The sequence below is a fragment of the Branchiostoma lanceolatum genome, chromosome 10 (genome assembly GCF_035083965.1).
Source record: "Branchiostoma lanceolatum isolate klBraLanc5 chromosome 10, klBraLanc5.hap2, whole genome shotgun sequence".
In the NCBI taxonomy this organism is placed as follows: domain Eukaryota; kingdom Metazoa; phylum Chordata; class Leptocardii; order Amphioxiformes; family Branchiostomatidae; genus Branchiostoma; species Branchiostoma lanceolatum.
This window is the reverse complement of record NC_089731.1, coordinates 8270776-8288343: the sequence shown is the minus strand read 5'-3', so window position 1 is coordinate 8288343 and position 17568 is coordinate 8270776. Positions and strand designations below refer to the sequence as shown.

Sequence of the window (17568 nt, the reverse complement as noted above, 5' to 3'; positions counted from 1 at the left end):
TTACCGTATGATTTTTTTCGTTGAATTTGCCGAAAAGTTGTTTTCTACTACCGTACGAGTCAATGATATTTCTTCGTATACGTGATATAAAAAGGAGGTATAAAAGTATGAAAAAACTTAGATATCTCATTTTTGAATTTCTGAAAACATTTATGCAGATAAAACATGAGAAGTCAACAATATTCAAGTTTATTGTTACTTCTGTAAGTGAGATAACAGAGCCAACAATTCTGGGTCACTTCGAACCCTACATATTTTTCCTATTTCAGCGTACATGCTTGTGTATAATGTGCATCCTTCAATATCGTCTATTGAATACTTAAGAACACATGTAACGGCGTCCACATCTATTGACCGAAAAGTGACAAGGCCTCTGTTTAGCCTTTATTACTCTGGTTGGATTTGTCTCACACGTGTCAGTTCTTTCTTCAACAAAGCGACGGAACACAAATATCTTTATAGCAACCCCCAAAGTGTATTATTCTAAGCTGACATTCCCGAACTGACAGTTGCTATCGACAGTCAATACACTTCTGGGCACTAGACTAACACTGGAATGAGTAAGAAATGCAGCGACATCTTCATACTCGCATACATAAATACGTACACGTAGTGACAAGCACGGGCGCGCGCGTCACGGTTTGTGTGCGCGCGTACAGACACACACGTGAGCGCGCGCGCGCGTACACACACACACACACACACACACACACTCACACATGTACACACACACACACACACGCGCGCGCGCACACACACGCACACATGTACACACACACACACACACACACACACACACACACACACACACACACACACACACACACACACACACACACACACACACACACACTATGGCACGCCCGTAGGCTACAGTACTGTAGGTCACCATAACTGAAGTTTGCCTCGCATAGAGATCGTAATTGCTGGATTTTAGAAATTGGTAGAAAACATCTAGGATTGGACCGGAAAGAACTTTGCTGCAGCCTTATGACAACAAGAGGAACATATCTATGATATGTTAAGATGATAAAAGTCGAAAATGAAAGTTAAACTTAAGAAAACAGGAAGTACAAAAACTAGGTCACTGGTAAATGGGGGGGGGGGCTTTTAACATTGCTGATCTCCTGTAATGTCAGGACATTCACATTTGTCTCGATAATACCGTTCAAAATTGTCGGAAGCCGGATGTTATAAAATCAGTTCGTGGCTACATGCGGGCTTCTCAGAAATGAAGACGGAGCTAGCACTGAATACCCCCGACCCCCCAAAAATGGCATGGAAGAACAGATAGAGCATTATTTCATTCAGTTTACTACAATACTGCCACTTGTCCGTATCATCGTATTACATGTACAGAACAGAAGACATCAGGTAAGTAGAAAAAGTAGAAAACAAACGGCAAAAGTTTTCAGGGTCGGAAGCTAACCGGCTCCGTGACTATGGGCACAATACTGATTCCGGCTCTTTGTCAAGATTGAGCCTGCATGGTTATTGATGGGCCGGCTTTAATCCTGCAAAGTGGACCGTAATTGCCAACATTACAAATGCAGGTAAACACATCCTATTAGTGAAGGGATACATGAAGGTGGAGGTATTCAAAGTAGGTCACTGGTAAAATGTGAGAGCTGTTAATAAAGAACAGACATGACACTAAGTCTTGTGTCCTTTTTTTCAGTATACATTTCTATACTACAATACATTCATTTGTACAGTTCATTTTGTTTGGGAACTGAAGACAACAGGTGAGTACAGAATGGATGACAACGATTTCCAGGACCGGAGGCTGATCGGCTTCATGATTGAGCCTGCAGAATTTTTGATAGACTTAAATCATACAAAATGAACCGTAATTGCTAACATTACAAATGCAGCTAAACACATCCCATTAGTGAAGGGCTATATAAAGACGGAGATCCGACTGATCTCAAGAACTTCTACAGCATTTTCATCGGTGATTTCTCCTGATCCTCGGATATCAAGGTAGGCTGGAGTCTTTTTGCAATGACATCGATACATTGACGACCATTGACGAAGCGCTAAAGAAAAATCACAGGCATTTATCATTAGATTTTACCAGACATTTACAAACTGATTCGCGATACTGTAAATAAGTAAGACAGTAGGGTCTAGGACGCCGAACGAGGAAATATTCTCGTAGAGAGACCAAGGAGGTGGAGACACAAACCATTTTCTCCCATACTGTGATCTTTTCCGAGCATTTATATATGTACAGTTCTTCGTTTGGTTGTGTTCTCTTATTAAATTAGAGTTTTTCAGTCTTATTCTGCTAGAACTGTATGATTACGTACGGCGGGGTCAAATTTGTCGTAGTTCGTGGAACGATCTTGATGTCGCACATTTGAACAAAACCAGCATTTTTGGCAAGAAGACAGAGGAATTTACTTTGACACAACTATCTCAAGAATATCTTCAGTTTGTGATTGTGCGGCAAATGTGCCCGGGCCCTTACCTGGCATCCAGCCCTGTCCAGCTTTGGTCAGTCCAGTTGGAAGGAACGGTGACCGTTTGGAATTCCGGAAAAAGACCAAACCTGGGCAGGGCTGGACACACAAGAAGTGGCCTGTTGGTGTTACCGGCTATTCATCTGTGAACGACGGCAGACCCCATCACTGATGTCAAATTTAGACGACATGCAAACGGCAAAGGTCTTTCCGAAGTTTACTTTCCCTTTAGGACTGGGACAGTTCCAGTGGCCCTACAGTCACAATATTGAGTCTCTTTGTCTACTAGAACGGCCTCAGAGAGATCAGAGCGTTTATCTGACATTTGTAATTTGTTTTCTTCCTTCAGAAACATAGTGGTACCCGGTAGTTGGCGAAGTAACGATTATCTTGATTTCGACCGGCTAGAAATCGATGCAAACTTGCTGCCCCGCCTTAAATGGGCAGAGTCGAAGGTAACCAAGACGTAGTGAGCTTTAGATACAAAAGCATAAATCTCGTCTTGTCTTTACTACAGATGAAGACAACCCTGGTGTTTCTTCTTGTTGTCCTGGTCATCTCGTCCCAGATGATGGCTGCTGACAGCTACTTTAGGCTTGGCAGAGGCATGGGTAAGAAAACAGTCATTCATGGATTAAGAAACATATTTTGCTCTACTGAAGGCTTGTAGTAATATGTTAGATGAATAACAAAAAACGCTGAGAAATGTTTAATGTCCCTAATTTAAAACTCTTTTACTCAGAGCGTGGCGCCGAATCTATCAGGGCGATGTTGGACCGTCGACTGGCCCGTCGTGAGATGGCCAGGGAGCTGGAAATGGCCAGGGAGCTGGAGAATCGGGATGTGGATACCCGTCTGAGTGACGTGCTAGAGGAAACTGAATGATGAAACGGTCAAGATGATTTACACATTTTCTTTCCACCATGCATCAGTCCGATTTTACCGAAGCTTCAAATTCCGTGCTTTTGCCTAATATCTCCTTTCCGCTGTGGCGGCGAAGACCCCCTCTCACTGGACCCGCGACGCGCTGGCGACCTCGCTGCGACCGAGCGATTTGACACAGCGCTAAACGAATTTCATCGGTAAAAAACGAATCTTTTTACGCTTTGTGTGATTTGTTTCTTTTGTAGTCATACTTGTACGTTTTGCATGGTATTCCCATTGTAAAGTCAAGGCTAACTCAAATTCAATCTAGGACGCAGCGAGGTCGCCAACGCGTCGCGGGTCCAGTGAGAGGGGGCTTGACCGGTCAGCAACCTGTCTTTGAACGACCAAAACCCTCACACTATATTCATAGTAGTTTAGAATTACATCGGATTCCATCAAGAGTTGTATTTTGTAAGTCTTGTAAATGTTGTGTGTTTTCTAACTTTCGCTGTCTTTCAAATTATACATCTACATCATGGCTCATGTTTTTAATCATAAATTCGAAGCCATAGGTTATACACATCTAATTTTGGTGCTTCATGGTCTTCATTCAAATGTGTCTCCTTGAATATTGTATTTGCAGGATAGTCAGGAGGACCATGTGACCATCACGTGTTCGCCACGTGATCACAGACGGCTGTCAATCTCCTCCGCAAGGACAACGACTTTAGCGAAATTCGCCTTTTACAAATAGAAAGCATAGTGGAAAGTGTAGACTGGTTGTTTGATATTCCGATAGTAAGCTACCAAGGGCGAGAATGAATGATAGATCTCGAGAAAAAGATGAAGAACATGCATGATTCGGGAGCAAAAATGGTAAAACATACTACTAGTATGCGTAGTGCTATGTTTCATTTATTGAAAATTCGCCACAACAGTGTACAAAATATAATTTAACAAGGAAACAGGATTAGTTGTTTTAAAGATCTCTTCCCAAATTCCAAAATAGAAACATCGAAACAGTAAAATGATAGTCTGGTAAAAACAGCGCACTAGACGCGAATATTACACTTATTATACGCCAACAAAGTTGTTTTCGTCACATACAATCTTTGCAATTTTCGCAACCTATATTCCAGTGCTTGTCAAATCCTGAACAACATGAACATGTATGGTCGTCTTCTGCATGATGAAAAACTGCAAATAAAAGATTGCAAGCTGCAGACGTGTCTCTTTGGTTTTTTGTGGTCTTGCGTTTTTAGCATAGGCGGGGTTACTGGCTACCAGCATCGTCTGTCTTTCTTGCCACAACCAGTGGGAGATAAGATTTTCGTCGAGGAATGGGCAGTTCCGAACGGTTAATTCTATCAAGTTTCGACAAACCTTAAAATCTGTGAATGGCAGATACTTGTAATCTCCAAGCAGATCTAACGGTTGCAAAGACCGTATCCAACAGGCAAAAGGAGTTTTTATTGCAACCTGGGTTGCAATAAAACTCCTTTTTCCAGTTAGATACGGTCTTTGCAACCGTTAGATCTGCCTAGAGATTAAGATACATGTATGTAAACTTCTATGGGAAACACGACGGATACTTTTGTATCAAACGTCACTTACTGCCCGCTGACTCATTATGGGTAAGTTTGAAGTGTGCGCGACTGTCACGGTGTGGAAGGAAGGAAGGAGGTATGACAAGTGGATTGTTGTTTGAACTGCAGCATGGAATTGTCTAATATCTAAGGATTTCTCTAAGCAATGCAGAGAAAAAGACCCGCTCTTGCGTCATGCCAGTCACAAGATTCCCTGGAAAAGATCGGTTCTGCTTGGGATGACAGCCAACATCCGGGTTAGATACAACAGATTCGCGCCAAGTCCCCCTAACTGCAGCCTTCATGGCGAGAAATAGATACACCAAGTAGGGACGTTCCATTATGCAACGCAAAAGGCGGTCCTGATGCTGATAGCATATAAACTTTATCACATCAAAGAATCGTAAAAGGTAAATCGCAGTATATCTGAATCCGGGTTAGGATTGCTGAAGACAGTATAAACAATCTTTATTGACACAACAAAAGTACAGCGACTTACGAATGCTACAAATTAGCGACGGCCACGGAAGGGGAGGGGCAGCGGTAATTGCGGAGGATGATACCCATGCTGTTACACTGGACACAGCACCCTTCCTCGATATCAAGTGATCTCCCCCTAAACTTGAGAACAATGGCGACGTACAAAAGAACAGGGAACGAGGGCGTCTCCAGTGCGACCAGCCGGAATAGGCTGTTGTTGATAGTTTTAGGTATCTTGGTGCTTGTTGCGGTGGTGATAGCGGTTGCCGTACCGTTGTCTCTACACAGGCGGGACACCAACATGGACAGAGCCCGTAAACTGATGTCGGAGGTCCCCTTGGTCGATGGGTGGGTAACGTGCTTTCCAACTTCCCTTACGATTTGTCTCTTATCCCTGTGATTTTGGATCTCTAGTTATGTTTTCGTCTATCATTAACTTTTATTTACATGTAGCTGTTGTGTTTAATGCATGTACTTTGAAACTTCTTTCATCACATAAAACTTCCAGATAAAGTCAAAGTTGACTTGTTTCCGGCTTCTTGCTAGTTGCACGTGTACGTGTGGTGTCGACAACTTGAAAACTTTTACTTGTTAATTTTAGTATCATCGATCCCTCACGGAAGAAGTCAGCCCAAATATAGTAGTATGTGTTGTTATAATGTATGTGACAGTAGAGCATAACTTTTTTGGGCAAAAATGGACAAAGCTTTGCAAGATGTTGTTGTGTTTTCTTGCAAGCTGTGCCAAACGCCCACTCACGTGAATGATATCTAATTTCTAAACGACTCCAATTTTCCTTGATTTCCCGAAGGATCCCTAAAGCTGTTTTACTGTTGTTGTTGTTGTTGTTAGAATGGATAAAATCGTGGAGACCTTTTTGAACAACCAGAGCCCGTAAAACTTGGATTTTTATAGAATGAAGAAGAAGTAAAAGGTCATAGAAAGTGCAGACCGAACTGTGAGTGGGGCTATTCATGACGATTTAGACACCCAGAGAGAGAAAATTGCTCTCCCAGCATGTCGAGAAATACAAGACCTCCCTTGGGTGACTGTGGGTTTCAGTGCAAGAGTTACAGACATGTGCTACTGGTTAGCGCGTTCACAGTCACACGCTTTTCGTACTTCCTTGTTAAAACTTCCTTGTCACAATGCAATTGTAATGTAGACCGAGTCTGATGTAAAATCATGGATCATTCATTCATGAGTCATGACACTTTCCCGTGAAAACAGAAAAGGAATATGAAGTTCTGAACTTTTGATAGACGGAATTATAGTTTAACTTTGGCCTCTACACTGCAAATAGACAGGGAATGTTACTATGTAATGTAGTTTCATAATGATAATGATAATGATATTGAATATTGATAATAACAAGTTGATAGGAAACCGTTACGCCAATTTCGTAATATTTACAGCAAAGATACCAAAATTGTAAACTGACAGAAGCGACAAGAATTATCTTCCTCAAAACTGTCTTTTAATTCAAGAAAAGTCTGCTCTCCCTGTCTATATATATGTTTTGCATCCCTTTTCTTCGACTGAATTTTGAGATTAGCAAGACCTTGTAACTGGGAATTTCAGATATGGATGGTATTTTAGATCGATCCTCCCTCGGCATGAAAGCAGGTCAAGGATACTGGAAGGTTCAACAGTCAACCTACACTCAACCCTACTTCAAGCAGACTTTCGGCCCTGCCTGGAATTTGACGTGTTTTTAGGTGTTTTTGGCGGGCTTTCTACTTTGTCCCGCTTTGGGTTGGCGACATAAAGAAAACGGGACAAAATAGACAGCCCGACAAAAACGCCCCAAACCACGTCAATCCAGCCAGAGCCGAACCTCTACTTGAGGAGTAGTGAACCCGCCCTCTGCCTATGAGTATGACCTCCTTGGTGTAACATAACCCAGCTGGGGACACCAATCCGTGTCAAGCCAAATTTCTGTCCCTGCCAAATATTTGCCCCAACAAGTTGCTTTGAGGTTTTCAGTATTACCAAAAGGGAGAGACGTGCGTCACAATGGTGGGACGTGGTAATTTTAACCCTAACTTTAACCCAAAGGCGGCAATACGGGTTCTCCAACAATACGGGTTCTAAGACTAAAGACCCTGGCCCCGATAAGTTGAAAATAGCGAATCAGCGCTCCGGGCCCCAAAAATTATCGCCGGCGCCTGGGAGGCTTGCAAAGAAGGCTAAAAAGCCCAAAAAGTTATCCTTATCCTCTTTTGCGCGATCGCGAGGGTCTGGCATGATCCAGGCTAGCTGTCGGGGGGCTTGGCCTCCTCCCCGATACTAGTAGTCTACCTGGATGCCAGACTGTTTCTAGAGGATATATAAGCCCAGTTCTCGGCTCTTGGGCCAACATGCCCCCCTAGTACATTTGTATGAATGAGAATCAGGATATCTCTGGTAACAAGCTATTTAATTAAGGCTACCCCGAGAGGGACCTGACCAGTAGAAGGGCCGCTAGAAGCTTGATTTCGTCAGGCTATAAGTACCTAATATACTCGTGACATTTATATATAAAACGAAACTAGTATATGTGACTGTAACAACTAACACATGGCCTTTTGATGTCCCTTCTAATTCGTTCGCTAGTTAACTATTCACGTGACCTTGGCCTGTACTTAACCCAAACCAACAGCTGCCCTGCAGTTGAACCAGTGGAGGGTTATAAGGTCAAGAACATTCCGACTTGGTATTACGTCGCAGCTTGCCGTTTTCAGTAGAGAAGACCTTTAGAATACGTCAGTTGTAGAGGTAAACATCATTTGGCGAAGGTATGAGGTCGCAGTTGTTTCGCATTATGGGACAACGCAAATGAAAGAAATCAAACATGAATCAAAAACACAAATCGTAAAGACCCATCCACGAGTTATGCTCTTTGAAAACAAACAAACAAACAAAGGAAAACAAACCAAAAGATACACAAACATACAGACACAAACACTCACAGACCTGAAATCATAACATAATTGGCAAAAGAAAATGAAATAACAGATACGGAGCACTCTTTTTTCTCCAGCCCGTCTTACGTTTTGACTCCCCCCTCCCCGCAGACATAACGACTGGCCCTGGAAGATGCAGAAATATTATAACAACAGACTGGGGCGGCTGAACCTGGCCCAGGACATGCGTCCCCTCTACAACCACTCTCACACCGACATACCCAGGCTACGGGAGGGGATGGTCGGCGCGCAGGTACGTGCAGTTGAACCTGTTATCCCCACTTGAAAGTTCATCTGTTTTTAATCTCCTTGGTAAAAGTCATTCTGAATCAAATTTGACTACAATTGCTAACACACAAAACGTGAGACTTTATACCTAAATATTCGACTGATCAGCTCCAGTCTTCATCAAGGAACGATCGACCAATCAACTGCTTCTGTGACGTCTCCAGCCATATCACTCATTTCAGTAACTAAAATATCTAACGATGTCCTTTTGAAAGAATTCGAAAAGACGTCATATTGCGCAGGTAATGAAATGACCTACTGCCTTTTCTTGTTGTTTTACAAACAAAGTTCTGGGCTGCTTACGTGACGTGTGACTCCCAGTACAAAGACTCGGTACGCAGGCATCTGGGCCAGGTCGACGTCATCAAGCGGTTCGTGGAGAGGTACCCGGATGTGTTCCAGTTTGTGACCACAGCTGAAGGTCAGAAATATAACTATGGTTTATCAAAATTCGTGTAAATTATACCCCCTATTTCTCTTCTATTTCAAAATGATTTTTTTACTGCGATTCAAGTTTTTTTACGGACCTTCTTCCCTTCGTTCAATCTTGCCCAGTGCCTTTCTTACTTAGTCCCACCTTTCTTTCTGTCCCACTTTCGTTTTCATTTTACTCCCATCTTTTCTTCCTTCCTTAGTTCCACTTCTTTTTCTTCTTTTGTTCTCTCTGTCATCCCTTCCTTCCTTCCCTCTTTTCTCCCATCATTAGTTCCACCAAGGCACCTTTTATTTCTCCCTGTTGCCTTTCACTCACGTTTCTCACTTTTTGGCCTTCCTCTGCACCTCTCTACGCTAAAGGCCATTCATCTGTATTTTGTTTCCCAGGAATCTGGGACGCCTTCAGAGCGGGAAAGATCGGGAGTCTGATCGGCATGGAGGGAGGGCACGCCCTGGACAGCAGCCTGGCGACACTGCGCATGTTCTACGACCTGGGGGTCCGGTACATGACGGTCACACACAGCTGCAATACGCCATGGTCAGTTCAACTCTTCTCCAAACCGATGCGTGCATGCTTTCGGCCTCAGTTTGTGTTGGACATATATAAATTAGATAGAAGCCTCACACTGATCCCACCGCTGCCACCAATGTTACAAAGAATCAAGATAGAGCACATAACTCTGCTGTACCGGGAACAGAACACTGGTGGGTCTTTTTTGGTAGCGTTTCGTACGCCTTTTGTGACGCTGTCGCACTACACACCACACTCAGTTCACCGAAAGACAACAAAAACAGTTACGAGCTACAGCTGAATGCCACAGAGCTATTTGAAGATTAAATGAACCCACCCTTCCACCCAAGTGTATTTCTCGTTTCATGATCACTTTACATTTATCTCTCTAGATGCTAAATTACTTTTCTTTTTCTAAAGGGCTGACGACTGGCGTGAAACGGGGAAGGAAGTCCCAGAGCACAACGGCCTGACCGATTATGGAAAGGTAACCTCCTCAGTTCTCCTAAGCAGTAATAGTCTATTAGGTGGAATGCTCCCCTTGCCTCCGGTACCTAGGTCTTGTTCGATTCCCCGACTGAGTAATACCGAAGACTTTAAAATGATACATAATGCTTGTTTGTCATTTATCTCTCGGCACTTGTGGGAAACACACAATAGACGATCAGATCTAGAGCTGCGTGACCCATGGGCTAAGGAAATGATTGGCGCCGCCCTATACACCATATGGTGTGTGCAGGACTTTGAAGATAAACTTTTACTTAAATCTCCTCAGTTCGCGAACGTCTTTTTTTTAGACAATTGTGTATTAAAATTCTTTGTCTACTTCTTGAAGCTGGTTATCAAGGAGATGAACCGACTGGGCATGTTGGTGGACCTGTCTCACGTGTCCTTTAAGACCATGCACGACGCGCTGGACGTGACGCAGGCTCCCGTCATCTTCAGCCACTCCTCGGCCTACGCGCTCTGCAACCACACCAGGAACGTGCCCGACGACGTGCTGGAGAGAATGGTAAGTTCCCTCTTGCTTTAAACAGCTGAGTAAAATAAGACAAAGTGGGCCAGGAATGTAGGTGTATTGTAGCGAAAAAGCTTCCGTAGATTTACATTCGAAGACATAGAGATAGTTTAGAGATAGTTGGACACATACTAAAGTTTATTCAAATCGTTTCATGAAGAAGATGATTGAAAAGGTTGATTTGTTGAGCATTTCAGTCTCTGCTTGTAGTCTTGAGTAAACAATTATGACGTTATTTTTAAAGAAATGTTGCATCCGTTCACAGAAACAGAACAAAGGTGTAGTCATGGTGAACTTCTACAACGACTACATCAACTGTGGCCCGAACAAGACTCCAACCACCAACATCAGACACGTCGCAGGTACTTGTATCTTAAGGGCCTGTTCCTGTATTTTCTATGTGAAGATGCAATTCTATGCACTGTCTTACACTAGCTCTAACATCAGACTTTTTCATCCTCTACTTTGTATATTGTTCTATGTAAAACTATCTTTTAACATCTTCCCTTAGATCACTGTGACTATATCAAGCGGGTAGCGGGAGAAGACTATGTAGGCATGGGAGCAGACTACGATGGCGTGGAGAGGTACGTCTCTTGATTACAGGGCCTGGGAAAAAAACGACCGAGCCTAGAAAAAAAACCCTGCCGACTCTGGCCTTTTTTGGTCGACCGTTAGCAAACTAAATAAAATTTGCAATCTGATATCTGAGTGATGAAAATTTAAAACATTTGTCCAAGAAGTCTTGTATATTTTCTTGTTGAGCTACAGCTATTTTGGACACAGGTTTATGCTTGTATATACCGTAAATTGTACATGTATTATTAATATAATGTGTGCAACACATTCGTACTTCCTTGTGGGATTTTCCTTCAATCTGTCAAATGTTCCTCCTCAGAGTGCCGGAAGGACTTGAAGACGTCTCCACGTATCCCAACTTGATGGAGGAGCTGATCGTCCGCGGCTGGACGGACGAACAGATAAAGAAACTGCTGGGACTGAACCTCATCCGCGTCTTCAAGAAAACAGAAGAGGTACATAAACTTTGTTTTGTTTTCCAAATAAGGGATACAAATGTACATCTTTTCAAAGTAAGGGATACAATGTGCATGTTGTATTTGAAACCGCCTAATGTTGTTCCAGTGTAGTTTGTCTAGATGATTTGCTTGAAATTAAATCTATTTGAGGAAAGTTTCCCAACGGTAGAATTTTTGATACACCTGATTGACAGGGCTTTTTCTACATCCCTGTCCACGTCGGGGCTTCCTACCACTTGCGTACATGGTAACATGCAACATTTTGAACCCCATCAACCACTCCGAACCACGTGCAGTGTACTGTAATTACCAGATTATCTAACTACATGTATACTTTCGTTTTTTCTCGTAGGTCAGTCGCAACCTTCGTCGCACCACGGACCCACTGGATGACCTGATCCCCGAGCAAGCCGTTGCGAACGAGACGTGCAGAACCTATAATATATAGTACACTGAAAATGAGATCTAGGACTAGTCTCTTTCATAGAGCTTTAGTTTGAGACATAATTGCTAGATGGCGCCATATCAAGAGAAGCTTAAGACTGGACAGCCATAAATTTTATGTTGTCCACTCCTGATGCTCATGGCTTTTAGCTGTAGAAACTGAAGGTTGCTATAGTTTTTCTTAGACCTTTGGTCCTAATATAAAAGTGATGACTTACAGGACAAACTAACAAACTGTTCCAAGTTTTTAGAAATGTTTTAACATGAGGATGTACATAATACTAACAACTGAACTGAAGTTTGAATATCTTGTTTTCAAGCCATATACAGGGTTAAATGATTACGCATGATTTCACATATATTTTACCAAGCTTCTATGATGCTAACATAAAGTTAACATCCATACTTTATTCTTTGACAAAAACTGTACAACTTCAATTCAATTTTTGACAATCCAGACATGTGTCCACATGCTCAACATGTATTGTACAGTATATAGTTTAGTTTAGTATAGACTAAACAACACACTTACGTATGATGACAAACTGATTAACACAACATTATTGTTTGTAACTTTGCAGAATCACATCAACTTTTATGAATAGGCTTCAAATAACTTCTTCTGCCAAAAACTGCATTGACATTTCTCTAAGTTCAAACTTGCAATGGTTTGTATATCAAAGTGGTACTTATACAAATTGGTGGCTTTTTTTGCCCACATCTTGGCTAAAGAAAATAAACTTACAAAAATGAGTATTGATGTTCGTATTCCTTATTCTAAGATTTTCTTAACACCTTTTACCATACAACTATTCATTTTTGTGCTACCAAGAAGTACATGTATTTAATTTTGGTGATATTTGATCATGAAACAGATACAATTGCATTCTAATATACACTTTTATGAAGGGTTGTTCCAAAAAATAATAACTTCTTTACCCTTAATACCTCAGGTGTCATACCTCTACTCATTTAAGAACCCAACACACTTATTAAGAAGAGTATGGGTGATCCGGTGTGCTTGGCTAAAACGAGAGCCGTAGTGAAGCCGCATTGCACTACTAGCTAATTGAAAAAGCATTATGCTTCACCTTCATTGTGGATGACAAACAAAGAAGAATGCCATAGGCTAAATTGTGACCAACTATCTTAGGAAGTCAGCTGCATACTTATTAGATATATCTATTTATTAATAATGCAGATGAAATGGAGGCATACAATCTTGGCAAACATAAGCATCTTTGGCAAAGGTAAACATAAAGAAATAAATATAAAATCAACTCATTATGAACTTTTTGAACATACAATAACTCTTAAGCATTCTATACCGTAAGTGAATCTGAGCCATGGTATGACATATTACTGCTCTTCATTAGAAGATGACTGCGTGGCCTCTGCAGTTGGATCATCAGTCTTTTGTCTCTTCTTTGCTCTGATCTGATTTTGCACCTCTTCAATGGAGCGTTGATCTCTTTTGTTCTCACTTGGAACTGAAACAAGAAAACATTGGTTAAAAGTCAACTAGGGCAATGATACTTAATATACTTTCAGGTTACATTGTAAAGAGATGTCCTTTTCAATAAAGCTGTTAATGAACATTTCCAAAAGAATCATGTACCCCCGAGTACACAAAGAGCACTGATTCCATGGTTTAGATAGAAACATAAAGATTTGTGGATCTAAGAGTGAAATACTTGATAGTGTGAAATGTTTGATGTACTACCATATCATTTTGCTCAATAAGCATGATATGAAACAATGTTTAACACAAAGAGAAGACTTGAGTTAAGTTGAAATCTTTTGGTGTATAGGCCTATCTCCATTTCTACAGCCCTTGGGTGGCACAGATGTACAAGCACTACAGCAGAGGGCTAGTCCACGACCTGTAGTGGTGTGTGTTCAACTACCATTCTCTTTCTCATAAGTCCTAAGCAGAGAAAGCAATATGTACCCTGTTTCATGTCTTTGTATGAACCGGCTAAGATTAGAACCTGCGACTTATCAAATACAAAGTAAGCCCTCCATCCCCTGAGCTATTGCCCCAGTAAGGAGAGGACTTACCAAAACCATAGGCCTTGTTAGCAGTAGTGATCTGTGCAGCAGCCTTGGCGGAGGTGTCTCCTATCAGGTGCTTGTACTTATCCTTGTAGTTGGACATGGGGACAACTTTCTGCGAGACTTGTGAGGAAGACGCCTCTTCAACTTGTGCCTGGGGAATAAGGTGGTAAGTAAATTTCACCAAACCTAAGTTTTCTACAGTAAGTACAATCTATTCATATAGCCGGTTTAGCCACCCTTTGGCATAACACACCAGCTTTGCACATGGCATGCCAGCAGCTGGTTATATCGCACTGATACACCTGTCACACCTAACACTTGCTCATGTAAGTTAACTGTAAGTGTCTTTAAAGCTACATGTATCCAGTGAGGATGCTCTTGCCTAGAACCTTTAGATTCTTAGTCAACAACACTAACCACAGGAAACCATGATGCCACTATAACAGTATAAGGTAAATCTACCTCTTTGAGTCTCTTGATTTCTTCAGCCTTGTTGGGGTCCCACTCCTCTCCCCTCCTGTAGGCCTCCAGTTCTTCATCCGAGGGGGCAAATTCCTGAAGCACAGAGAAAAACAGAAGCTGGAAAGTTTGATTCTAACACAGAGTTTTCTGGAGCAGAGCGACTATTAAAGCAGGGGGATAGTGTGGGTTTTTCCCCTGCCACAGTGTGGAGCTTTAGATAATTCTAAGTTAAGATGGGGTATTCTGAGGCTTGTTAAGGGGGAGAATTGCTGTCAGACAGGTCACAGTTGAAGACTGTGACTACTAGTAGTACCCCTGGTCAATCTGAATTTTAGGCTTTTCAGAGAATCTTCTCCCTTGAGTATTAAAAGGAGGCTAATGGTCAGAGCATGAGTTAAGAAAAACCCCTGCTAAACTGATATTTATAACTCAAACTCATCAGGTGCCTTTCTGCATGATAAAATATCTGTTTGAGCAAACTACATTTTAAGAAGATGTGACAGGTGCGACCTCAAAGCACATACCTACAATGGAGGAGTAGATATTCCTCATTACTTGTGCAAATTCAGTCCCAATTTGCATAATTAGCACTTCAGTTTGTACATCTCTGTCCAACCCACCTGCATACCAAATAGCATGAAAATCTGTTGTTCCTTTCTTCAGTTATTCTCCTTGGAATATTTTCACAAATACGCCATTGCAGTTTTAGTGACACATACCAGGGGGCCTAAACTCGACCTTGACCTTTCTCCTCCCAGCACCTACCCACATACCAAATATCATTACAATCCATCCACACGTTCTTCAGTTATGCTGATTTTAAGCGTCCGGTGACACAAACATACACACAGGATAACACACAGGCAAACGCACGCAAAACAATATCCCCATGAAAAAGTCTTTTTTCATGGAGATAATTATGTACTAGTACATGGTATTTCTATTCAGCCTTGGTACAGGTACCATCCTCTTTAGTACCCACTGGCTCGATCCTTTCGCTTGCTAACCACGGATAAGCAAGCGAAACGATTGAGCCAGCAGTTTCTACGGAGGATGGTACCCAGGCCAGGTTAACTTCTATCACCATTGCCTGGCTTAAACAGAATAAGGTGTTGAATATAAGAGTCAGTGAGAGTAATTACAATAACATGAGCCAACCTTTTTAAAGAGCATTACATATCTGTCATTCTCATCCTCGCCAAAGGAAAACGAAGTGAGCCCTGCAACCTCCACAACATCATGGCTGAAAATCAGAAAGGAAAAAAATACATTTATTACAAACAATCACATACCAGATGAAACATCATATCATGCAGATTGCATTGGGAAATTGGCATTTTCGGGACAAAAGACAAACTCTACACATCACAACTTCCTACATCTGACTTTCTTTTTTTACACAGAAGTGGTCACCAAAACAATTTGTTTGTAACCTGGCATCTATTTGTACATGCAAAATGTTGTTATTTCTTACACGATAGTTCTGGCCATTTTGTCCATGGCCTCGAACTTGTGCCTGGTGCGTGAGCTGTCATTGATGAACTTGTTCACCTCATCTACTATCTGAGAAAAAGACAGAATAAGATTACTGGTAACGATACTCAGACAATGACAATGACAATATCAAATACTTTTCTAAAATGTTGAAACATTTCGAGCAACAAGCAGCAAAACTCATCCATGGCAATTTATATGCACTAAATGTAGTACTGTACTATCAAATCTGATTTGTGGACTAAGTGTGGACAACTAAAGAGCTGGTAGGGTTCATCATAAAGTACTGAATGGATACTACATAGTACATGCCATGCACAGTTTGATGCATTTTGGCCCTCCTCAAACATGGGACCTCCATTTAACATTCTGTCCAAGGACGTCCATTACTGAAGCTTGGTACTCATTTTCATCAGAGTGAACTTTGAAGTGAAGAAAATTCGTGTAAAGTGAATCTTCCAACTTATCCAAGGGCACAACCGCCACGACGTCAACGGGACCAGTCAGGGGACCCCGGATTCGAACCCAGGACCTCTAGGTTCTGTACGAAACACCCTGCCACTACGCCACGAATGTTTTATTGAAAAGTGTCATAGTCTTCTTGCAATGTAACATGAGATGTATTAAGTCTCACCCTTTTCCTAAACTTGGATTTGGCTGCCTTCTCTTGAGCTTGAAGTTTCTCCAATTGTTCACGTTGTTCTGTGTTCATTGGGACAAAAGAAAGTACATCAAATAATGAGAAGAGCTCCAACACTTGATTTGCGGCCACAAAATCCATATGTGCCCATATAATACGTTGTTATTCATTCGGGCAAAAATTATTTTATTTTGATCATAAATATTGTACTGACAGTGACAGAGGTTGAATGTGCAACCGGTATAATTCCGGCTACGTTTTCTTCCTGTGCGACCAAATTCTTCATTATTCACCAGGTTGTAAAACATTCTCTTTCCGAGGACGTTTCTCTGGTGTAAACTCCGACTTACTTTTAGCTTTCTTCTTTTCCTCCTCCCCAATTGTTGGAGGTTTTTCCATCGAGCTCAAAATAGATCCTAGAAGGTCTGCCATCTTGGAAACAGATGGCCAGGTCTCACTACTGAAGAGGGGAAACCCTTTACATTATACTGGAAAAAGCGTATAATTGTCTATAATAAACAGAATAACGGAATTATATTAGTAAAATAGACTATTGAATAAAGACTTTTTCATAATTAGGCTTATATTGATGATGAATATTTATAAATTTATCATCGAACATAGATAGTAACCCCTATGATATGAATAGTTCGCCCCAACATCTTTAGTCGAGCCCACATTTATCAAAGGAGTGAATAAATTTATATAATGAATAGAAATCTTATATGAAATCATATAGCACATAAGATACGCTTAAGAATTTGTATAATAATATTTTCCCATAAGAAATTGGAAGTATGATCGACATTAGTCTTCTAACAGGGAGAAATATGATATA

The 17568-nt window shown here is 41.5% G+C and overlaps 2 protein-coding genes across 2 annotated transcripts; one reads left to right on the top strand and one right to left on the bottom strand.

Moving 5' to 3' along the window:
* Positions 1 to 5521: 5521 nt before the first annotated feature.
* On the top strand, positions 5522 to 12829 carry LOC136443255 (dipeptidase 1-like). The gene is made up of 10 exons (XM_066440419.1): positions 5522 to 5746; positions 8455 to 8596; positions 8920 to 9052; positions 9454 to 9604; positions 9998 to 10064; positions 10413 to 10589; positions 10861 to 10957; positions 11107 to 11182; positions 11494 to 11629; positions 11985 to 12829. The coding sequence occupies exons 1-10, from the start codon at positions 5550 to 5552 to the stop codon at positions 12078 to 12080; spliced, it is 1272 nt and encodes a 423-aa protein (XP_066296516.1). The 5' UTR covers positions 5522 to 5549; the 3' UTR covers positions 12081 to 12829.
* LOC136443256 (sperm-associated antigen 7 homolog) lies at positions 12470 to 17212 on the bottom strand. The gene is made up of 7 exons (XM_066440420.1): positions 17081 to 17212; positions 16725 to 16792; positions 16071 to 16159; positions 15755 to 15839; positions 14597 to 14689; positions 14138 to 14285; positions 12470 to 13566 (listed from the first exon to the last, which is right to left on the bottom strand). The coding sequence occupies exons 1-7, from the start codon at positions 17160 to 17162 to the stop codon at positions 13436 to 13438; spliced, it is 696 nt and encodes a 231-aa protein (XP_066296517.1). The 5' UTR covers positions 17163 to 17212; the 3' UTR covers positions 12470 to 13435.
* Positions 17213 to 17568: the final 356 nt, after the last annotated feature.

Bases quoted from the DNA above. Each gene is read 5' to 3' on its own strand.
- LOC136443255 (XM_066440419.1), top strand. From the start codon at position 5,550: ATGGCGACGTACAAAAGAACAGGGAACGAGGGCGTCTCCAGTGCGACC. The intron at 9,053-9,453 runs GTCAGAAATATA...TTTGTTTCCCAG, and splicing joins GTTTGTGACCACAGCTGAAG to GAATCTGGGACGCCTTCAGA. The intron at 10,590-10,860 runs GTAAGTTCCCTC...ATCCGTTCACAG, and splicing joins ACGACGTGCTGGAGAGAATG to AAACAGAACAAAGGTGTAGT.
- LOC136443256 (XM_066440420.1), bottom strand. From the start codon at position 17,162: ATGGCAGACCTTCTAGGATCTATTTTGAGCTCGATGGAAAAACCTCCA. The intron at 16,793-17,080 runs GTAAGTCGGAGT...CAATGAACACAG, and splicing joins GGAAAAGAAGAAAGCTAAAA to AACAACGTGAACAATTGGAG. The intron at 16,160-16,724 runs GTGAGACTTAAT...TCTTTTTCTCAG, and splicing joins AATCCAAGTTTAGGAAAAGG to ATAGTAGATGAGGTGAACAA.